This window comes from Fundulus heteroclitus, chromosome 15, assembly GCF_011125445.2.
Source record: "Fundulus heteroclitus isolate FHET01 chromosome 15, MU-UCD_Fhet_4.1, whole genome shotgun sequence".
Taxonomy (NCBI): Eukaryota; Metazoa; Chordata; class Actinopteri; order Cyprinodontiformes; family Fundulidae; genus Fundulus; species Fundulus heteroclitus.
This window is the reverse complement of record NC_046375.1, coordinates 15,078,348-15,103,472: the sequence shown is the minus strand read 5'-3', so window position 1 is coordinate 15,103,472 and position 25,125 is coordinate 15,078,348. Positions and strand designations below refer to the sequence as shown.

General features: G+C 39.1%; 1 protein-coding gene across 6 annotated transcripts in view; it reads left to right on the top strand.

The window, feature by feature from the left end:
- eya4 (EYA transcriptional coactivator and phosphatase 4) overlaps positions 1 to 25,125 on the top strand; it is a 71,575-nt gene that overhangs the window by 705 nt on the left and 45,745 nt on the right. For all 6 annotated transcript variants that reach the window (XR_004932867.1, XM_012880693.3, XM_036147494.1 and 3 more), the window contains one exon: positions 6,495 to 6,555. Coding sequence is in view for 5 of the 6 variants with exons in the window: in XM_012880693.3 (XP_012736147.2) it covers positions 6,523 to 6,555 (33 nt within the window). In the remaining variant the exon portion in view is untranslated. The remainder of the gene's footprint in view (positions 1 to 6,494; positions 6,556 to 25,125) is intronic.

Genomic DNA, 25,125 nt, shown 5'->3' with positions numbered 1-25,125 from the left:
TATTATTAGAGAGACATTCTTACGCAGCTGACGTGTTTTGTGAAATGTTACAAATACGTTTGGGAAATAAGTATGAAATGTGTGGTTGTTTTTTTTTTTCTTATTTTTATTCCACATTTCTTTCTCAGGTTCTAGACTTCTTTTTCTGCACGTTCAGAGTTTCAAATTATCAATTTATTTGTTATTAAATCAGCTTGTTACCTCAAACTAATTCAGAGTTTGATGACTGCTTCTCTTTGACACGTTTTCTTTGACACCGGGAAAAAAAAAACCTGTCCAATTGCGCGTTTAATTGACGACTGATAGAAGTGCTGCCCAGTGTGTGTTTATTCATCCTTCCCCCCTCTCCAGTTCGTGGACACACTTCATTCCTCCCTCCACTCCGCAGACCCCGGCCCGCATCCCGTGGCCCTTTTCTCCCCTTCATCTCTCTTTCATCCCACGTGGAGTTTGTGTTTATATCTGATATGTAGGAAATGGGAATCTTATACCAACACGGCCCCGGCTCTCGGGGCTTGAATGGTCCCTGGCCATTAGCCTGCCCCTAACAACATGACGAGTTAGGTACACCCCGACGCAAAATCTGATAGGGGCCATATTGCGCCCTAATCCGTGCGCCGGGGGTTAGATTTCACAAGGACGACAAGGTGTGTTAAAATCCCAAAACAGCACTGATGGCATTTGATGCGTAAAAGAACTTGAAGGATAAAAGCCTCACGCATTAAAAAAAAGTTGTCCTATTTATATATATATATTTATTATTATTTAGAATACACTTTGTATTTAAGGTTTTAGATTTGCCTGCTTTGTGATAAAGCGAGTTAAATTGGAATGTCGGGGGAAAATTATAATAATAATTTGAAAAAAAAATCACTCAATCAATTGTTTTAACCCACTCCCCAGCATTAAGGTAAGATAGTATGATGAGTGTAACAGGTTTAGGCCTGGACCTGCTCTCTATTTCTACATTCACTTCAAATGTTTGATAAAAGCATTTGATCCTGCAAGCCTTCTTTCTTTTTTAAGTCTCCTAATTTACAAACCAGTTTGACAATAATTAAAGCGTGATGGCTTTAATTTTCCATAAGGTTCATAAAACATGCATTTTGAAAACTGGAGTTCAGACTAAAATAGCTGCAAGTGTCATTATATTTATTAGATAACACGGAAATTTATCAAATAGACTGAGGATCCAGAGGTGGTTTCTACTTGTCCAGGGCCTTTAATACATTATTCAATCCATCATTTATCATGTAAGCAATTAAAACGCTAGTTTTTCTTTTTGTTGTTGTCACTGTAAAGACACCCCAGGATGTTTTCATAAAAAAATAAAAATTCCTTATGTCATTAATATTGTTGATTTTGGGTCTCAAGCGGAAATAGCAGAACATATAAATAAATAAATGGATAATATATCTAGTAAAACAGATAGTGGTGCTACAAAATTCATCATTTCAGAGGGAGAAAATTCCTGCTAGTGAGTTGTGAAAAGTTTGGAAAATGTGTTTTATTGTGATTAATAGGTGCAAAAAATGAATAAATAATGATAATAAAAGTGTAGCCGATAGGATCCACAAGTCGAAATGAATACGCAGCGTTCCGGTCAGCTTGCAGCTGCCTTCATGTGGTTTGCTCAACACCGTCCTCTCTTCGGCTTTCAGAGCATGAAATTACCGCAGCCTGGCCGCGTGCTGCGCTTTCTAACCCCTCGCCCCTCCTTCGTCTCACGTCTGTCTCTTATACGTGGCTGTCAATAGCCATAGTGAGGAATATAACTCTCTCTGCTGGTACGCTGAAGGAAGTAGGGAGTGTATCGATCCCCTGCTTAGTGTCAGGTAACTGCTGGGTGGCAGAGCCAGCCAAAGATGGTGTGGGGGCCCCCTATGCAGAATTTGAGGCCCCCCGATTCCAATTAAGCCGGTCATAAAACCCAGCCGTTGTCGATGCTTTTAATATAAGATCTGATTTAAGATCTGATTTCAATTGTGGCAAGCTTGCTTGTCAGGTTCGTGTACATTGAACAGAGCTAAATTTCAGAGTTTGCCAGTAAGCACTACCAGGCTTCTGAGTGAATCTAATAAAAACTAAACAAATGCATATAGTTTAAAACTCAGTTTTGCTTGTGTTTGAGCTCGGAAAACATTTCATGGACACAATTTTTGATTGGGGTTGCCTAAGTTTGAGTGTAACTTCTGATCATTTGAGTAACATTTTTTATCTATTGTATATTAACATTGTTAAGGTTAAAGAAATGATCAGATACACAATTTCCCTCACCTTTCCCCTCCAGTCCACTGCAGGAGCTAGGATTAACTATTTAATCTGAGTCAACAGCTCCAAAAATAAGGATTCACTTATAACATACAGAACACTGAAGGGATTAAAGACTATGTTGATTATCCATTTTCTCCCTATGTAATGTCTGAGCTCATTCAATCTGTCTAGAATTATTTATTAAATTATAAAGAAAAACAGATCATCATACAATAAGCTTAATTTATCATAATTCACTTAGTAACTGACGTTTTGTTCAAACAGTTAAAATTACACAAATGTTTTTGTTTTGCTTTTATTATCCGTGGATCTAATAAAAGGGAAGATCAGAGGTTCTGTGGTGGTTGATGGGCTTAGCTGGATGGGGCTGATTCATCCTTAGCCTGGATATGATCGCAATCCAAAAGTTTAATCACCTGACTCACAGAATGTCCTTTGCTTTTCCCTGAAATTATTCAATCGATGTCATTTAATAAATAAATCACATTAATTTAATGTGAAGACAAGGCTGTTACACTGGTTTACTCAGTTGGTCTTGCAGTCATGTCCAGAATACACCAATTCAGTCTAAATTGAGTGGAGTCCAGAAAATTGCTCTAGTTAAATTGATTATTCTTACTAAATTTCATAAAATAAATTACATTTATTGAATTTAAAATTTAGAGAGACGGCATGCAAAAATGGGACATTTAAATGAAATATGCATTTATTATTCATGAACCGTGGAGTAAGAGTTTAAGGTAGACATATTCTTTAAAAACTTGACTACAAATTGGAAATGTTGACATCCGAAGTATGTGTGGGAAGTAGATGGATCTTGGTCTCTGCACAGCCGCATAGTTTGCTTAGGCCTTAGACCGGCCATGTTACACACATGAGTTCAGGAACATTTAACTGTTGTGTAAAAATGTATCTGATGTGAAGAAATAGTCAAAAGTCACATATTTATGTAGCAGGACTCATTTAGAGTGTATAATAATTCATCATTTCAAAATGTGAAAACAAAGAAAATGTGTCTCTCAACACCACACCGTAAGGACACTTTTTATAAGTTTACTTTGCAATCTGCTGGATATGTTTTAAAACAAGAAATTATGCTGCAAGGAGTAAAAATCCACAAAGCAAAGAGAGCTGATTATGTCCTCCAGTAAGGTTAGATAGAGTGAGAAAGAAAGAGAGAGAATGAGAGAGAGGGAGAGGAATGGACAGAAGAGAGAGAGGGGGGGGGGTGCGGGGGTGGAGGCTCCGCCACAAATCAATTCACCTGAGAGACGCATTATTGTCTTCGGTTTCAGGCCGGGAGGAGCTGAGCACTATGAAAAATTAAAAGGTTGCCAGTTAGTTTAAAGGATCGAGCCAGCGCTCAGACACACATGCACGCAAACCGCCTGCAGCACCCTAATTTAATGCTGCTCACTGTCAGTAGTCTAACTCATGTGTTAAAGCAAGCTTTTATTAAGTTGGCCTTTCAGACGCTGCAGCGTTGAAGAATAAACGGTGACCTTATCCACTTTATAACAATTGAAACACACACACACACGCATACATGAACTCAAATGTGTACGTTAATATTTGCTTTTGCAAATATCTGTGCAGAAAGAAATTCTTTTCTAATCTTTCCACCTTGCATCCATGAATGTCAATGTATTTCTTGGGGTTTTGGTGTTGCAGACCAAAACGAAGTTGCATATATATAATTGTGCAAGTAAAATTCTACACGTGTATCAATCACATGTATTAAGTCCCATTTCCTGTGAAACCCTGAAACAAAATCTAGCGCTACCAACTGCCTTTAGAGGTCACCTAATTAGTGTACGGAGTCCACTTATGTGTAATTTAATCTCTGTATAAAACCAGCGCTTCTGTGAAGGCCTCCAAAGGTTTGTGAGAGAAGACTTGTGAATAAGCGTCATCATGAAGAACAAGGGACAAAGCAGGCTGGTCTGAAATATGTCTATGGAGCAGTTTAAAGCAGGTTAAGATTATTAAACATCGGCGCAAGTGTTGTGCATCTGGTGGAAAACTGTTTTACCAATCAAACATGTAAACGGTATGGCAGAGCTCCAAATCTACAAAGACATACCTGCAGGTCGAGTAGAGAGAGCTTTAATCAGAGAAGCCACCGAGAAGAACATAGTAACTCTGGAGGTGCTGGGCAGATCCACAGCTCAGGTGAGATCTGCTGACAAATTCAAACAACTTGTTGTTGGCACTTAAAAAAATGTATTTTATGGAAAAAAGGCAAGAATTAGGGCATTGTTAAGAGGAAACCTGTTTGGACTTTGCTAGCCATGTAGGGGACACTACATATGCTAAAGATGTTAAAAATATTTGGCCCACATGCAAAAAAACAATGTGTGGAAGAAAACCCACACTACACATGACCCTGAACACACCATCCCCAAGGTGACTAATGGTGGTGGCAGCATAATGCTGAGGGTATGCTTCTCTTTGGCAGGTAGAGACCGCAAAGAGCTAGAGGTACTAGCGTATGGTCAAGATCAAAGCGTGATGATCAGCTCTTTCAGCCAAAATCACACAAGAGCTTAAATTTCCCCTCCGTTGCCCAGGCATTAGCGTTGTGCCTCCGTCCTTTCCCTTATCCCCCTCTTCCTCCTTTCAGCGTCTAAATATAATATATATTATATTAATGACTCCCGTAATTTGCTGTCTCTTTATGCAATTGTCATGTCTGCCAAATCTTTCTGACGTGATGCTGCAGTGAGAGGAGAGGTGCAGTGTGGCTAAGCCTGTCAATATAATATGTCAAAGTGTGAAAAGTTCAAGGGGTTTGAATATTGTCGCAAGGCACTGTAAATAACTTCTACTAATGTATTGAAAAATTAGCTTCTTTAACAGAGAACCTAACCTATAAACAGTTTACGGGAACTCCCTACTGCATTGCTGGGAACTACAGGTCTAATGACAGGGAAGGACGCTTTGTGTTTGCATGTGAGTGTGCTTCTTTGCAGCCACCTCTTTTGTTCAGCTGTCCAACATTTCTGACGCCCTCTGCACAATAAACAAGAGACAAACCGTTCCGTTCTTTTCTTCCTTGGATGTTGGCATTGTTGCCCATTGTTTTCGGCCGCCCTTTTGTTCCAGCGTCACTTTCGGTGCCTCGGCAGGAGCCGAGCACCGAGCAACAGGACGCAGCGATCGCGGCATCATCTCTCACCTTAAAGTTGGGAGATGATGCCTGTCTAGAATTAACGGGGTCACTTACTGTCTTCGTCTGCCATAGCCAGCCACTGTGTCTGTGGTCCAGGGCCAGCCATGCAGCCATATCGTTTACACTTCTCCGTTTTCATTGTTGATATTTACTTCTGCAATTATCGCTCCACTTCACCCTCGGCCAAAAATGATATGCTGAAGTTAATGCGGGCGCTTCCCTCCCTCAGTCTCCTGTTGCTGTAACATGCAAACCCAAACACACTCCGACATAAGCTCTACCTAGACATGAAAAAGGAATATATATATATATATATATATATATATATATATATATATATATATATATATATATATATATATATATATATATGTGTATGTATATACATATATACATATATATACATACATATATACACATATACATACATATATACATACACACACACACACACATATACATACATGCATATACATATATATATGTATATATATATATTTATATATATGTATATGTATGTATGTATATGTGTGTGTGTGTGTGTATGTATATATGTATGTATATGTATATATATATGTGTGTATGTGTATATATATATATATATATATATATATTTATATATATGTATATGTATGTATGTATATGTGTGTGTGTGTGTGTATGTATATATGTATGTATATGTGTATATATGTATGTATATATGTATATATGTATATACATACACCTATATATATTTTATATACATATATATATACACACATATATATATATATATATATATATATATATGTATATAAGTATATATGTATGTATGTATGTATGTTTGTATATATATATATATATATATATATATATATATATATATATATATATATATATATATATATATTGTGCTGTGAGTGGTTTCATCCTGGAAAAGACTATCAGCAGCCATCCGGGTTAATGGGTTAATGTTTCCAATAGCCTGGCCACACGTAGATAATAGAAAAAAACGTGTCTTATGTTACTCAAACCTTTTAAATTTGTCTTGTCTCTCTTGCTGTTCAAGTGAGTGGCAGATCATAGCCAGAGAAGCCATGGAGGCCTCACAGGACCTCAGCGAACAGATGGTGAGTTAAAGGCTACTGTATGCATGCAGGTTTGTGGGTGAGTGAGTACACCTTGTATTGGCCACACAGCTGTGTGGTGTGCTGCATTAGACGGAGACTCTATGTGTCCACTGGTGTGTGTCTTTGTGTGTGCGCTTACTCATGACAGATGTGGTGCAAGTCCCAGTAACCATATGGCGGCAGTCAGAATTATTGCGACCTCAGCTGAAGTGTAGCCTGATATGCACATTAACTCTAAACTTTCTGTGCACAGAAAGTCTTTTATACATGTTTGAATTTTCGAAACATAAAATTCTAGCTTGTTTTTTTTTTTTTTACGGTTCTGTTTAAGCCTGTTCAGTCAGTTACAAAGTAATGAAGCAACAGGACAACTTAAGATTCCGTTAGCACCAATTAAAACCAATTACACTTCATATAAGAATCATAAGAAAAAAGACTGGTAATAAGTTATTCTCCTAATCAAGAATTAGATTCATTTTTGATTACACAATATCTGGTGATTTAATTAAGCAAGAAAACATACACATACAATCTAACAAAGCAGTTCTATGCTATAAAAAGTTCTAGAGCTAAAAGGAGATTTAAAATCTAACTTTTATGAAAAAAAAGGGAGTTTAAAGACTAGAATAACTTAATTTAATCAGATAGTTTGGAGGAAGAAAAAAGTAGGAGTTGTTTAAAGTATCAGAACCACGTTAGATCCGCCACAATAGAAACACTTGTGTTTCTGCTCCACTCTTGACAGGAGAGATAGTCAGCTCTCTCGGTGCTGAGCTTTGGGAGGCTTTTCACTTTGAATTCGGAATTTTGTTACTTGTGACGCTCGGTACGTCCAAGACCAGGAAGAAAAACAAAAACAAAATCTTTGATGGAATGTCTCACAAACAGTTATATGGAAGTAGCAAAAAAGCAAACAATTGTTGCAGCTGAGTCACAGGTTCGTCAGGATCCTTGTTGATTCTTAACCTGTTGTTGGCTGCAGTTCTTTTTGCGTCTCTTGACCGTCTCAGGAGACGGCTCCGCTCAGCGCTCAGCATCTGGGGTTTCCAGGAAAGGAGTCACCACAAGGTTCTGATCAACCAATCAGAAGCCGGCTTGGGATAACTCATGCGATACATCTCACTAGACAGGCAAAAATTGAAAGGGGTTCCATAATTTAAGATGTTTTCACATTCAAGGTTTCAAACACATAATGATTGTTTGCAGGTTTAGGTTCAGAGCTTAACACATTGAGTGATACTTAAAGCTAACTAATCATGAAATAATTGTAGACTATTTTAAAAGCTTTTTTATGGTAAACTAAGGGGATCAACTACTGTACTCAAGGGTTGGTTTTATTCAGTATTTGTATCTACATATACCTTTTCTAATACACTTGATTCAGATTGTTTAATTACTTCCTCAGAACGTCATCAAGTTTCTCAGAGCCTAGCAATGACCAGGGGTCTCATTTTAAAAACTTTGCATAGAATCCATACGCATACATCATGGTGATGTGGCAACCAAGGAGAAAGAGCAAAGAAACTTTGGGAGAATTTCACAAAGAGGCGTTTATTGAATGTGTAAATCAGAAGTAAAAGCACAGATGTTGTCCACATTCAAAGAGCCCCTTCAAAATGAAACCTGATTGCTTTTTTAAATGTGGGAAGACAGCCGTATTCCTCTGAGGATGTGCGTTTAGACCGACATTCAGAGAAGGGAGCGAGACCAGGAGGAATGAGAGGTTTCCCCCACAATGATAAAGACCCCGAACAAAAAATAAACAAATAAAAATACGCACACAAAGGCATTTTAGGAAGCCGACGGACGCTGCACTGCATGGGTGCGAGTGGTACGCACACTGCGTTCTAGGGGCTGGAGAGCGGCCATTCAGAAGGGAAGGAGGTGTAGAGCCCTGCAGGTTACAGTAGAACGCTATGCTCGGAGTCTGAAGCGGCATCGTGGCCAGTCGTCCTCCTCAGCCAGGGAACAATTTATCCCTGAAACCGCGTTTCCTTCTAATTCTCCTATTTACAAGTTCTCCCAGCAGTGCCAGTGCAGCATTACTCATGAGCGTATTTGACTATTTACAGTAATTAAAGCAATGGCCGCAAACCTTGTCACAATAATCTGTTAATGTGTGGAGCATGTCACCCTGGTGATCATCGGGGAGAGGAATGGTGATGGTTGAAAACCCAGATAAACTGTTGTGCAGACTTTTTCTTTTAAGATTTCAGATAGCTTATGGGATTTTTTTTATCTTATTTTATTGAAATGTTCTTATGTACATTTATGTGTCACCAGTGCAAGCATGAATAACACTGCAGTTTTGAATGCTTATGAAAAAAGTGATCCATGATTAAAGTCTGATATGGAGTGGAATTAAACATCTGAGGGGAACCATCATTGGCTGCAGTTCACCACTTCACCATCTGCGTCGCCAATTTGACCCGTCTCCAAAATGAGCGCACGCCTGGGTCAGAGCTGCACATTTTCCCGTTGTTATTTAAAAAAAAAAATAGATCCCAACTTTAGTGTAAGTACGTTTCAGGCACATTTTGTGCGTACGCAAGCTTTATAAATGAGACCCCAGTTCCTTTGATTCAGGCGAGTTGAACTTGGCCCAGAAGCACAACATGCAGGATCGCAACCCCCGAGGACTGACTTTGGACACCAGTGACAAAGGAATACTTAGACACGTATTGAAAAGTCAAACAAACTTCTTTTCTGAGCACACTGAGCACTTCTTTTCTGAACACTTGTACCACAGCGTCACTAACACGGTCATAAAAGCATTCACATATTTAGACCATGGATCTGTTCAGGATGTTCTGAAGCGATCTGGGGAAAAGCTGCTAAAACAAGCAAAAGACAAGGTTCTCTGTGTTTTGCTACGTTGTAATAAATGGTTCCAAAAATGTTCCTATGGAAATAAAAGATGTGAAAGAGATATTTGAACAAAAAAAAAAAAAAGAAAAAGAAAAAAACACAAGGAGACACCTAGATGCACTTGGACTGACGCGCAGAGTCGACGCAGCGTCCCAGTTCTGCTTGTTTAAAGATCAGGCCGTATTGTTGGGAAAATGATTTTGGCGACGAGCGAAGGCCACTCACATTTCAAAGTCGTTAGTCAGCCACCAGAACAGGTGTAATTTCATCTCCTTCTCCTCCTCCATCAAGCCTCGTTCTCTCTCTCTCTCTCCCTCCAACCTGCCAGCCTTGACAGTAATAATGCTGCGAAGTGGGACAGAGCACATGAAGTATGTTGTTTTTCCCCTGCCTTTTTTTTCCCTTAATGTGTGTGTGTGTGTGTGTGTGTGTGTGTGTGTGTGTGTGTGTGTGTGTGTGTGTGTGTGTGTGTGTGTGTGTGTGTCTCGTCAGACTTACTCTGGGTTGGGTTACGGGCTAACCCCAGTGGAGCATATGTCCGTCACGCATACAGTACATGCACACGGAGGAAGAGAGAAAGAGAGAGAAAGAGAAAGAAAGTCTTGTCTTGACTCACTGGTATTCAGATATAAAATATTGATGTCCATACCCCCCCACCCCCTCCTCCTCCCCCCCACCCCCATTTACTTCACCTGCTTTAAATAGGACTGTGATATCATTTATAATGTGAATTTGAGCTGCAGCTCAAAGACATTGATTAATTGTTCAGGTTGGAAATAAGATCGCCCAGCAAGGACAGTGATTTTAATCACCCACTGCCACAGAGTCTTATAGAAATTCAATTTCTGGCTCATTTTGGGTGTGTCTGCATTCTGCAGAAAATGATTACTAATAGTTTAGGGCGGAATTCACGTGGGGAGATAGGTGTTTTGTAGTTATCAGCTCAGCCTACGTATATATTATATTTCTTGAACATGTACTTGTCTTGTCATTGAGGTGACTTCCTTGGTTTTCTCTAGTTTCTTGCCTTCTGATACAACTGAACTCAGAAGCAGTGGGTGGCCATTTTTTTTTTTTTAGGGTTTCTAGAAATGATGGATCAAGCATTTTTGTTTGTCTCCCTCGCACTGGAAGAGGTTTTGCCCCTTAAGGTCTCCTTCTTTTTTGTGGCTTTCCGTTTACCTTCAGGGACGTTGCATTCACTTGACCAGCTGCGGAGCTAGTTTTCCCTCATCTGCTGGTCACAGCCTGTCACACTGAAAAGCATTTGGACACTTGCCCAGAGATCACCGCCCACATGGTCACAGTTATGACTGCAACTAAAGTTTCTTTTCACCCATCTTAGTTTGCAAGCAGTTATGATTGGTATCTTTCACTATTACTGATATTCTTCAGAGCAACTAGTTATTTGGTAAAGTAGCTAACAGCCCTGGTAAAACAAAGCTTCAAACGGATTGTAAAGTCGAAACAAAAACAAAAGGGAATCTTCTGCTGTATGTTCATTTTGCACTTGATGCTGGCAATATATCACAGAAAAGGGAATGATTGATCTAAAATCAAATGACAGAATTTGACCAAAAACAAAGGGCAGCTTAGCTCTGGAGCTCTGAAACAGTGTGTTTCTTTTTTCAAACAAAGCCTTTACAAACTGTCAGTACCCACTATGAGGACGCTACGTCGTAATGTCTAATCCAGTGGATGTCGAACAATGTGAGAATTTACTCACAGACGCAAGACGAGCATTATAAAAAAAATCCCAGAGTTACACAGACGCTAAGATGGTAATTATAGTGGAAGTACTGCGCAAGCTGAGGACTCTGGCGTCTCACTTTGGAGATTTTGGAGCAAAGTTAGATCATATTTATATGAGACTGAATGGATATATCGATGACACTGAAGCTCTCATCAATCAAACAGAGAAAACACCTGAGAAAAAAAACAAAAAACTGATGTACTTGTTAAGGTCTGCTATTAAAGAAATGTATTCCCTTGATGCCAAAATGGATGATTTGAAGAACCAGTGAAGGGGAAAGTTTCTGTGCATCTTCGGCATGCAAGAGGTTGCAGAAGGGAACCGATTAGCATTTATGACTGACATGGTACCCAAATGGCTAGGACTGTTCCCGTGCAAGACGTTCCACCGCGCACTCGCCTCAGGGAAATTAAAACAGAGCGGTGCTGGTCCACTTCTTAAAATTCCAAGAAAAAAAGAGTTTGCCTATTGAGAGGCAAAAAAACAAGATATAAGACAGGGTGTGGCCAAGATCACATTTACAGAAGATCCCTCCGTGGGGACGATGCGTATTCAACGGGGCTTTCACCCGATCACAAAGCTGTTTGTTGACATCAGCGCCTTCCGTGGATTTCTACGTAACCCCTGCAGGCTCAGGATCCCAAATGGCAACAAGATACGGCTTTTCTCATCCCCACAGGAAGCCAACGAATTTTACAAAAACCTTCCAGCACAGCGGCAGGGAGCTGTGATGAGTGAGGCCATCAAGGTCATGCTCAAGATGAAGCTGAGCCAGAAATAAGGACTATTTACAAGACTACGTCCTCACAGCGAACAGCTGACATTTACAGTAGAAAAGCCAACAAATGCAAGTCCAGAGTATTCAAGGCTGCAGTTAAAATGTTTACTAGACATAATGTGAGGTTCAGTACGGTTCAGTTGAAACTTATTGATAGTTAAGTTTTCAAATAAGCTTTCTTCTGATAAAGAGGGAAATTATTTAGCAACAAAAAGCATGTTCAGTGGAGGTTGTTTGTTGCTGGGTGTAAAGTGTGTGTGAATGTATGAACGTACGAATAAATAAATACATAAATAAATAGTAAATCATCATTACTATAAGCTTGGTTTTATCACTATTCTCACAAAGGTAAATTTTAGTTGATAAGAAAAACAGGAAAGTAATTTGATTTTAAATATTATGAGCAGGAATGCCTTGTCAAAATGAAACGTCCAAAGGATCAATTGTTTCAATTAAATCTCTCTTGGAGGTTTTCAATATAAACATCTCTCAAAATGTAAAATTATGTGTGCTTGGAAATGATTCACTGGACTTTACACAACCAAAAAAAAAAAAAGAAAAGAAAACTAAACTACCAGACTTTGGACTTCTGCTAAAGGAGAGCTATTTTTTTGTGTTGGAAAGTGTGGAGGCTTCCTCTATGAAACAATGGATGTACGAACTCTGATAGTCTCTGGGTTTGAAAAGATTAACATACATTGTCAAAGGAAAATGAAAGGAGTTTGTACATCTCTGGGAACTATATATAAGCAATAGGGAGGCTGTAACATAGATGACATTTATAAAAACTTAGAAAACATATTTTTTTTAATATTGTGTTGCATTGTGTGCGTGCATGTGTGATTATTGTTGGATTTGTGGCCTATTGTTTCTTTAAAACAATGACTAATAAACCTAATAAGAATAATGGAGTCACAGTACAATAATTATCCATCCATCCATTGGTGGTCACTGTGCAGGAGGTGGGGTACAGATCACCAGTCCATCACAGGCCAACATGCTTATGCCTAAAAGCGATTTAGAGAGAAATCAATTAACATAACAATCATGTTTTCGGACAGTGGGCGGATGCCGAAATACACTGAGACAGACTCACATGTGCATGGGGAGAAAATGCAAATGTTGTGCAGAATGAACCCAGGCCAGGATTCAAAGCCGGGAACCTTCTTACTGATAAATAAAATAAGGTTAGAAAAATAATGTAATAAAATACCTTACAACACTTACTAGCAATAATAATAATAATAATAACAGTTATTAATAATATTGTAAAAGCCCTTTAGACAATGTGCTATGCAGAAAAATCTAAATTGTGCAAAGAAGGGAAAAACAAAAGCATTGTGATCAAAAGATACAACAACGACAAATATAATAATAATACTAATAATAATATAATAAAATAAAAAAAACGAAATAAAATCCCTATCTTCTTTCTATAGTTTTAATTGATTTTCATCAATTTGCTTTAATCTATTTGGAAATTCACACTGAAAGTAGCAAGCTCTTTCCCTGCCCTTCTTCATTAGAGTAGGCGTGTTTAGGGTGACTAAGAAAACACCTAGGACCTCACAGACACGGTTTTCGGGAGTTGTCGGCTGAAACCCGATCGCCCCAGCTTCTCCTATTCTACCCTTTAAAGTACCCTGTCCATAGCTTCCTCCGCCCCGCCCTTTTCCCACCACATCCATCGCACGTCATCTGGGTTATGGTCAGGCGTCCTCTCTGGCCGCCTGCCTGCCGGGTCTGCCTGCCATCTGGGGTCCTCGGGGAAGAATTGCAGGAGCTCGGGGGCAGAACCAGCAGCCTTTAGCCCTTTAATGCTACTTTTAGCTTGTTTAAGTGTCTCTCTCTCTCCACCTGTTGCCACATGTTTGCTCAGCTTTGGAGAAAAGATGTTATTGAGGAGGGATGCTCCTAGAGATGACAAAATTAAGCGCTTATTAGTTTATTTTATTTTAGTAAATAATCAGGAGTGAAATATTGAGTACCAATAAGCACAAATTAAGGCTTTACTCAAACTTTTTTCTTTTTTTTTTAAATCTAGATTTATTTTCCAGTCAATGTAGCAGTTAGTCTAAGCAAACAGGGGGTGGTGGCATTCGCCGACTCCTTTGAGCATTGCAGGACTGAACAAAAGCATGGCGTACTGCAAAAAAAAAAAAAAGTGGGGGAGCGAGAGACGGAGGTGAAAGAAATACTGAAGAAAAGATTAAATAAGCTGCTTTTTCTTCCTCTGGTGTGCTGGGAGAGGCACTATGGCAGCTGTCCTATTCTGTGTATGAGTATGTGAGACAGACAGACAGACCAAGTGAGCGGAGGGAAGGGGGTCGGATTGCACCCCTCTTTCACCCCTACAACCCCATACAAACGCACATGCAGCAGCAGCTCGGCATGAACACGGCCAAACCCGACGGCTAAGATTGCCCTGGCATGTCGTCTCAAAATCTGCCCCGCAACAAGGCATGCGGAAAGATCCCAGAGGTGTGGAGTGTAACAGCTACTTCATGGCATCCCGCTAGTGGGTTGGCATCCGGGCTGTGGCACCGTAGTCCGCTTCAGTTTCAGTTCAGTGTCATTGATTCCTGTAAGATTAATGTTCAGTTGACAGCTGAGTGCTGCTGGGAGAGTCATCTCCTAAAAGCGGGAAAGAAATGCTCGTTTTAAGCGTTAATGAAAGGGACGGTAGTCTCTAAACAACAATGGTTTTGTTTGCCAATCAAGATTCAATATAAAATTGGGCGTTAAAAGAAAAAAAAAAATTAACAATCCAAAAATATAGCCCAAGGAATGCAGAAAGTTATCAAATTTTTTGATGCCATTACAAGAAAAAAAATCTACTTTGTTACTAACCAAAGAAAAGACAAGCTGTTGTCAGAAGCTCACACTTAGTTTCTCAAAGGGAGCAATTAAATCACTTAAAATTGAAAAAAAAAAAAAAATAATAATAAATCTCGCCTGAAAACACACAGACTTATTCATGGAAGCATTAACAGCCTTTGACTGTAAGATCGCAACCTGCGAGTGGAGATGTAGGGCTCTAGAAGGTCAGAGTTATATGTAGCTTGACCACACAAGGCTCTAAAAGTGAAGATTTTACATTTTTAAATGAATTATGAAAATGTTCCAGTAGCCACTGTAAAGAGAATATAACTAGAGTAATGTGTGCTGGTTGAAAGCCTTTCAGCACCATTCTGAATTTACAGGAGATCGCCAAGATCTTTCTTGTTCAGGCAAGTAAAATCTGTTCACCTTCTGTCCTTTTCTTTATTTTTTAATCCTCACTTCCGCTTCCACACGATAAAAACCAAAGATAAGTTGAGAAAATAATTATTCTTTGATCAAGCAAGGTGCTTGATCAAAGAAACTTGATGATATCGATGCACAAAAACCCATTTTAGATAAAATACCTGCTTTTATAGGAAGAAAGGAACATTAGTTTTATGTGGGATGCATAACAAAACTACAACATCTGTCTTTCACCTAAACCCGTTGGGTTCAGGTAATAGATCAGGCACATATGTGAGCTGAGTTTGCGTTCTGGCCAGCCAGGCAAAGACAGCTAAGTGTGAGGTCAAGAGGTCACAGACATACCTGTGAGTCAGTTACGTACGCCGTCACAGAGCAAAACTCCCAAAACAGACTGGAGAATCCATCTAGAAGCCCGGAGCAGAGGCAGCGTGGGCTTTTTGAAGAAACACACCAGACAGGAAACCGCATGATAAGTGTGTTTGAGCGTCGTCTGTGCGAGAGTATGTGTGTGTAGGTGTTTCTTTCTCTGTTTTTCCTGCACACTTTCATCGGTGTGGGATGGCTGAGGTCATCTGAGTGAAGCGAGTATCCAAGTGTGGCCATTCCTGTTGTGTGCAAGTCAATTAGGACTATGCATTTCTTGCTAGGAAGGCTTGAATACTTTATTTAATTAGCTTTTTAGAAAAACACATTATCACCAGATGTTACATTTATCTCTGTGCTGAATCAGTGATTTAAATATCATAGACTGTTATATACTTGAATATTTTAATTCTTTCTGTGCAAGCACAAGAAAAACTCCAGAGTTTAAAAGCACATTAAACATACAGAACTTATTAATAAGTTCACCTCAGTGAGGGCCTTTAGGGAATATAGTCCACGAGCCATACTAAACATCTGCTGTTGGTGTAAAAAAAAAAAAAAAAAAAAGCATATTTCCTTGTTTTGCTGGAAAGGAAAGGAAATTGAAACAGTTGTGCTTTGGTTATGGAGGAACCTGCATGCCCTGCCTGCCGTGAAAACTTCCTTTGCTGCACTGCTGGGAGATTAAATTTCTTTCAGAGCAGTTGAGGACCGGAGAGGTAGCAGAGAGGGCGTCGGCGCCAGTTGGGATGTGACCTGGGTCGCTGTTTTAAGTGAAAATTTTGCTGGAAGTAATGTTTATTTCCCTTATTTCCCACAGATTTGCTTCCTTCTATAAAGATATTATGTATTGTTCCATCTTGGATTGTTAGATTGTTTTTCATTAGCGTCACTGTGGTCATGTCACATATGGGTCATTCTTTTTTATTGCCTAATTTAAAAAAGACTGCACGATGGAAACGGATTGTTCCTTTTTGATCTTTCACCTTCTTTAAAGATGACAGGGTAGCAATCCTATATTTTGATTTAAGGCTACATTCACATGGAGCCGAAGACTTTATCCGCACAGAATAGATTGGGCGTAGAAAATGAAATCACACGAAGCTGGAGAGGCCTTAATAGGCATTGTGTTACCTATTCTACATCTTTGAGTGGCGCAGTAACGCTGACACAGAAGGAGGAAGAAGAGCAGGACGAAAACAACAAACACTGAAAAAAGAGGCGTCGTTGGGACTGACGAGAAGGCGGTCCACACAGTAGAGGAGCACAATGTGTTAGTGTTTATCCACGGTAAATTGTATAGTGTCTGAAACGCAAGTGCAACTCCGAAGTCCGCCATTGTTGCTGTTTGTGCATGCGTGATAAGGGAGGGGGGGTCCACGTTGGTTAGCATGCACAAACACGGCAGCTTGTAGCCAGTAATGGGAATAGGGGCGTTCAGACAGAACTTTTACCATTCTGGAGCAGGTTTAGTTTTCGTTCGGTTCCGTGGTCGCTTTATGCAGACGGGACCTCTAGCCAACTAAAACGTTTACCGGATACAACCAAACCTGTCTTCGCTTGGATTGGGCTTAAGTCTGTTAAGGTTTTATTTATTGTTTGGCGAAACTGAATTGGTAAAAGTTGCCCTCTGTCCACCGGCAGCATGCCAGCTTGAATTGTCAATGCATTTAATAAAAATAATTTACTGATACAATTTTGACACTTTAACTTGATTCTTAAAGCTAATAGCTAAAGGTATGGTTAAAGATATGTAAAAAGACTCACAGCTTTTGTCCGTCAAGGTGTCAAACGTTTGTTTCTGTCTCTCTGCCAAGTGACTTAAGAGGACCTGTCAGGTTTCCTTGATAAACTGAAAATGTCTATCTGTCCAAACGACATCCTCACTGCAGTGTTGTTTAAAAATGTTTCCCCTGCTTTTAGCCCTTGTATTGTAGAGATTTACAATATTTCACTTTCAGCAGCTGTGGTTCCAAGTTCTTTTAATGATGCAATCGTTGTGCCATTTTTTGAAAAGTACCCAACTTAATAATTAGAGGCCTATCTCCAAGATTCCTTTTATGTCCAATGTTCTACAAAAAGTAATGGGAGAACAGCTAATTTCTTTTATGGAAAAACATGAGCGCTTTGACAGTTTTCAGTCTGGATTTCATAAGCTGAAACTGCTTTACTTAAGGTTTCCAGTGGCATTTTGATGTCAGCTGACTCTGGAGCATCCACGATAATGGTTCTCCTAGATCTTACATCCACCTTTGATACTGGTGATCAGTATTTCGATTTATAGGCTTCACGATGTAGTCGGTCTATCAGGCAAGGCTCTAGAGCGGTATAAAGCCTACCTCTCTGGACACCTTCAGTGTTTTTGCAAACCAGTTCATATCAGACTCAAAGTACCTGCTATGTGGGGTACCACAGGACTCTGTCTTGGGACCTGTTCTCTTTTATATATTTTCCCCCTTGGTCAGACAATCAGGCATTTCCCTGGTGTGTCTTATCATTTCTATGCTGATGATATTCAGCTCTATTGTTTTTTTAACCCAACTGAATATTTTAAGTTGTCCTGTTTGATAAACTGTGTTAATGGCATTAAATTGTCAAACCATGTCTCAAAAACCTTTGCATCATGTTTTATTCTGCTAATGTCACTACAGTCATTTTTCGTAAATTAATCCACAAATATTTCAGCTAAGAAATATTTCTAGCTTTGAACTTTGGTGTCAAAAGCTTAATTAGAGATGATTATTCTTGCTTTTTTTCCCATCTTATCTTAACTAATGTAGCAGCCTTTTTATAAGTTTGAAAAAGAAAGATCTTGGCCACCTGAGTGCATTTTAAAAATGTAGTCTTTACTTTTAAAGCCCTGAGTGGCCAAGTTCCATCTAATATTACTTTTGAGAGCAACATTAAAGTTCCCGCCTGGAACTTCCCATTGTAACTAAGCTAACGCGCTAGCTGGTATTAGCTCGAGGCACACAACGGTCACTCTGTGCCCCTCCTTCGAGCTGCATGACACAACGCTCCTCCCGTTTCCCTGTTGCAACTTTATTTACCACGTTTTTGGGTACATACAAGGAATTTGACTTTGGATTCCAACACTTGCATTATGTAAAAAAAAAAAAAAACAGGCTGACAAATAAACATCAAGCAGAACAGCAACTACAATCTATGACAGAAAAAACCATTATTCAGGGAAAATGTAAGAACATGGGCAGTATGTACAGGAAACCAATTTATTTATATTTTCCCATATATACCTATCTATAAGTATGTGTTGTTAATTTTTTCTCTCAACAGAGTAGCTGGCAAAGGAGTTATATATTCAGACCCATTGGTCCGCACATAACAACCAATTTAGCAATCAATCAGAGTTTAATTTATAAATCGCTTTATACAAACTGCAATACAAAGTGCTCTAAAGATTAAAATTAAAACATTACCCGCCCATACCATCTCCAAAATAATACATAAATAAGAAAATGGGACTTTCAGATATTAGAGGATTGACTTGTAAGTATTATATGCAAACTTGAGACTTTACTTAAGCTTAAAAAAAGGACGGGAGATTCTCTAGCAAACCATAAAAAAATATAACCCTTTTCTACAATTGAGTCCAAATGTATTCATACCCCTGACATATCTAAATAGAAAATTATATCTATTCGATGAAGAAGTTTGTTTCTGAGTTTTTTACGTTTTATTAATGGTGCGCCAGAAATCTGAGGATTCGTTGTTTTTTCTGATTATTAAATTTTTTTGCATTACAGCAATCAAAATCTTTTTATCATAGCTGACCAACTTCCCGCATGTTTCCACAGATGTTTTGAGTATTTATCTTAGCTGATGAGCTTGTGTCCTTGCCATCATCCAAATCTTTAACTCGCTCCACAAGTTCAAGTCAGGACTCTGGCTTTGCTGCTCTAAAATGTTAACATTGCCTTGTCAGGAAAAAAAAAGATGTTGGAAAGATTTAAAGAGTATTTTAAACCTAGATCTGCCAGAGGAATGATTCATTTTCGGCTTAGCTGTATGTCTAAATATTTGACACACTGAAAACTGATGTTTAGCTCATTTTCAAATGGTATTCCAGTTCCATAATCTTGCTTTAGCTGTAATCTAATCTGAAGATAGAAAGTATCTCCTAAACAGATGGTAGCTCCAAGATTTGCCCACATCGCGGAAACCTTATTAACACAGTAGTGATTTATGTGAGAGAACTAAACTCATGGAAAATCATATCAGCAAACACTGATATAAACCCTTTGGCTATAGTGTTTTAACTAGACTTTTAGACTTAGACTTTTGATCTTATTTTCAGCTGCAAACTTTATTTTATCATTTTTGCCAAGGGAAGATTTCCAACTGCCACTGTTTGTCCATCTTGACCACGTTTGGACCGGATCCATCGAGCAGTTTTTTTTCGTTCTGATGTGTCCCTGTTTCCTTTTGTCTTGTCTGTCCCACCCTTTCTTTCCCCCACCAGCCTCCCTGCCACTTTGTCTCTCGCTGGGTCTCTCCGACTGGAGTGATGATTCAGGCCCCATTGTGAGCTCGGCAATCCGATACAGCGCCAGCCCGAGAGCGAGGGTGGGGAGGTGGCGTTCAGGGATCAGGGGAGGGAATGAGAAACAAGAGGGATTATGGGTGTTCCGATGGCCATATCCATGATGTCTGGAGCCCGAGGTGCTTTGGCACTTTACCTGCCCTCTGGTTTACCTGTTGCTCTCATTCTGTATTTTAGCTTTACGTCTCTGTCCAAAACCCACGAGCTCGTCGCTGTCCCGTTTTGGAACTCTCTTAGTCCGCCTTTCCTCTGCACAAACATATCAGATTGTGGGTGATTTCATTAGGAAGATGATATCAAGTATTTCAAAGTGAGGTATGCCGGAGCAGCTTGCGACTTCTGAGACATTTAACTCTGCCTCCATCTCTGCGGCACAGAGGGCGGCAGTAACTTCTAATAAAGAGCTGAATATTAAATCTAAGAGCAGATGGTGTGTGTGTGTGTGAGAGAGGCAATTCAGCTTTCTGCTGAATGTTTCCCCTTGGATCTTTTCTGAAGGATATCTACCTTATGTCGTACCTCTCACGCACACCCACTGTGATGTCACGAGCAGCATTATTTAACAGGCATCTGGGAGCCCATTCATCATTTAATTAAAAGCGTCTGAAAGGAATCTGAAGCCTAATGAGATTAGTTTTAATTATTGATGCTGCTGCTGCAGACAGTCCTGCAGACACACACACATCTACACACACACACAAATACACACACTGAACTATAGCCATTACGGTCAGTCTGTCTTAGAGTTAGTGTCTATCTTAGCTTGTGAATTTTGACTTTCTTACCTGTTTATGACATACATTATTCTAATAATTTTGCTTAATATTTGTAGGGTTGGATACAGGGAAAAGAGCGAGCTGGGAGTTGTTGTTTTTTTTCTCACACCAGCTGTGTTTTTCTGTTAGTTTCTTGCGGCAGAATGATTTCCTTTACATTAAGGTTGTATAGATCAGTAGGTTACACCCCGCCCCCCCCCCCCCCAAAAAAAATCTATTTTATTAAGTGTCTAATATTGAAAGACCTGAGGCTTTATACGCTGACGTTTCTGTTTTACTGTGCAAAGTGACTAATAAGTGACTAATAAGTAAATCCCCCCTTTTTCTTTAGTAATAAGAAGCTTTAAGTTTGTCTTCGTCTGATAATAACATACTCTGGAAAAGAGATTTATCAAAACCTAAAATATGAGTGACTGTACTCTGAATTGAAATATGGTACTTCATGGGACACAATGTATTGGATGATTTGCTGACCCATATCTGAGATCGTGTTAAGAGCAGTTTTAATAGTCTTAGTGTTCGACAAATAACTAAAATTATGATTTTGACTTTAAAAAGCAGTGAATACTAAAACACAGTTGAAAATGTATATTTATATACACTTCATTTAAAAAAAATCCACATGACCAGTATTTCTTAAGTTCTGATATTAAATCAAACGGGATCTTTCCTGTGTCTGGTAAATAAAGATTAAGTAGCTAAAGGTGATAATTTAATGATTTTTAATTTCTTTGTTCAAACTCTGAGTTATTTACACATGTGCTGAAAGGCCACTCAGAGAAGAAGAAGAAACTGTTACTCTAGAAGCAACATGAAAAGCCAGATTTCAGTTGACAAGTGCACACAAGTACGAATGCAACCCAGAGAAAACCAACTGAAGTACAGCAGTCGCAGTGGCGGTGAATATTGCTGTGGTCGGTTTCTCTCCATTTCAGATTAGTAAACTTGTGTTACAGTTGCTTTGCTCACAGAGTGGGATATCTGTCGGATTTTAGATGTTAATGGACGCTGTTCTTCTACGAAATCAGGGTCGGAAAAAGCTTATGGTCTAAGCAATAAGTTTTATGTCTTCTTCTTTACAGCATCGGTCCTGTTTTGGAGAAAAAAGGATGTAGCCATTTTTACTTTATTGTACCTTGAACCTTTATCCTTTCAATTGTCTCTTCACTGAAATGTGCGATACAGATAAGCTTGCCTTGCCTTGCCTTTTCCCCGGAAACGTATTTACCCTGAACCCTTGTCTCACCTTCTTTATATTCCAGAAGGCCTTGTGCATGTTCTTATTTGTGCCTCAGAAGATAAACACTATAAAATACATTTATATAAACGGTTTAAACCGCTAAACAAATGCCAGGAGGTATTTCAACTTTTCAAGTCTACAGAACAAACAGTAAAGGAGTTTAACCTGCAGTATATTGCGGGGAATTGCCAATCAATCATAAATAGTTAGCAGCATGGTATGATTATAAATCTACCCTGATGTTACAGTAATATGAAGTTATTACCCTTCTACCAGAGCCATTGACTAGGGTAATTATCTATTTAGGTGATGTTTTTTTTTTTACCCTGGTAGATACAATGGAAACAGAGGGAACCCCAGAAAACTATCGCAGTTCCTGGGAGAGGTTTCTGAGGTGGAAACACGCCTCATGTCTATGTCAGTGTTCTCCATAAATATTGTACTGACATGCATTTTATACTGGGCTGATTAAAGTAATGGCCATATGTGTATGTATGAGTGCATATGTGTCTGCATGGTCAGCCATGGCCCGGTTTAGGTTTCTCCCAGTTGTTTTTTTAATTACCCTCATCAGATTAACTGCGCTGGGGCAGTCTAGGCCAAATGCACAATTAACGGTGCAGAACCAATGCCCCGCACCCAAAGAAAAACACCCCACACACGCACATATCTATCAGTGGCTTTTCATTTGTCACGTAAAGCTGCATTAAATCGTCTCTGTGATCCTCTCACTCCCTGAGACAATGAGGAGCCAAATTGAGCAGCAGGTATGAAGACCACCAGAGCAGTCAGCAGAATGGGGAGTAGCCCCATTGTCCTCTAATTTACCTCTCCCTAACATGTGAAGTCACTAGCATGTGCTTTCAACTGAATCTGTAATAAGGACTATTTTGCAAAAGTCCACACTTATAAGTTTGCTGTTTTTTTATATGTACAAATTGCAGAAATATTCTAATGATTTAAATTGCAATTGATAGGATTTAGTGGTTCAAGCCATTCACGTGTAGGGAAACCTTTTCTCATGCAAAAGAAATGCAACTATTACACTTGTTTTAAACATTTACGCATGGTGACATACAACAACAACAACAACAAAATAAATCTGTTTCATCTTCTGAAATATCATTCTCTATCATCCCACCTGAAATGAAACTTGGGTAAAAAGTCTATGTATTATTAGTTCTTATTAGCCAATGCCAAATTGCAAGAATTACACTGGATTTTAGTTCAGCAATATTTAGCCTAGAATGTATGATTTAATCCTTGTAGCCAGACTTTTATCAGTACACTTGTTCAGCTTGAAAGCAAATATCCAAAACCAAAGTTACCTGAAATGATTTGCTTGAAAATATCTTACAACAGTTTTGGAGTCAATTGGATACTACACGCTTGAGCTTTAAATAACAGACGAGGCTTCAAAATGACTTATCAAGGTCTTTGCTGCCACACATGGATTTGCAATTTTCCTTGAGGTCTGAGCTACTGATTCCAATTTTGGACATTTCCAGTTTTCTGCATCAGAATGATAGGACTAAGACCACAGTACTTGCAAACTCACTTGCTTAAACTTAATTCAACAAATAATTGAAGCGAACATAGAACATAAAAGAAAACTGTGCTGCGAGTTTCTTAATAGAGGTAGCAGTTTTGAAAATTAAAGTTTTACAGTGTAATTCAGATTGAATGAATGCATGCAGTGCACCTCTATATGATTTTTTTTCTTTTTTTTTACTAAACTCAAGAATGTGAATTTTAGAGAACATGCCATTATCAGTTTTCAGTTTTGATTTATTTGCTAAACAGATTTATTTGCAGTAGCTGACCTTCAGGTCACCAACAGAGCCAGTCATAGGGGCATTGGGTCTGTTATGATCTCTGACCGATTTATTGGTCCATCGTTACTTCAAAGTTGTATTTAAGGGACATAAAGTGCATATGGCTTAAATGCTCTTCCCCTCAACAGTTTGTGGCAAAATGATGCAAGTGTAGATAAGTAAAGAGAGTTACCAGTTGCCAGAAAGGAACAGAAAGAGACCAACCTTTACCTATTTCACCTGAATACCTCCTCCTCTTCCCCCCGCCTCTCCACAGACTCACCTTGTTCTTCCCTTTCACTCTCTGACTTCTTTTTTTTTTTCTTTTATAGCTTCCTACTACACCTGAAAAGAGAGCATTTTTGGAGGTATAAAGAGACGGATAGATTTACACCTCCCAGGGTGGGGGAACTGGAGGCAGGGTGCAGTCGAATGGAGGAGGGGGGGAGGGGTTCGAGGGAGGAGGCTCGGCACAATGTATTTTACATGAAAGGAAGGGGATAAAGTTACCACGCTGATAACCACTCATACAAATGGGGACAGCAGAAAGCTTTGAGCAGGGGACAGGCGATTCAGTGTGTGTGTGTGTGTGTGTGTGTGTGTGGGGGGGGGGGGGGGGGGGGGTTAAAGGTTTAAAAATACACAACATTCTTTATTCAGTTTAACATTGTGACTATGGTGCAAAAATCTGAAACTTCATTTTATCACACGTCTTCATTTCAAATACTGAAATGATATGATTTTAAAAAATGGGGATGGGGGGCGGAGTCAACATTACCGTCGGGCCAGTTCAACCTGGGAAATAGATTACAAGTATTACATTAGTACCTTTTTCATGCAAGTTGCATTTTGCTGTTACAAGCCACAGATACAAGTTTCAAAGACGTTCAATAAAATTATTATAACTGGATAGATAAATGACGAGCTCTTTAGACCATACTCATAAAAAATGTCAGGGGAAAGGATGTGTAAACATTGCATTGCAAAGCTTCTAAACTTTACAAACAAAGCCCAACAGCTAAATGAAGTTGCGACTGGATTTTATCTCCCTCACGAAATTTTCCTTTGTTTTTGTCTACAAAATGACCATTGCTACATTATGCCAGTATTACAATTACTCACTCATTGATGACTTTGACAAGGCGGCAGTCTCCCACAGATATCCACA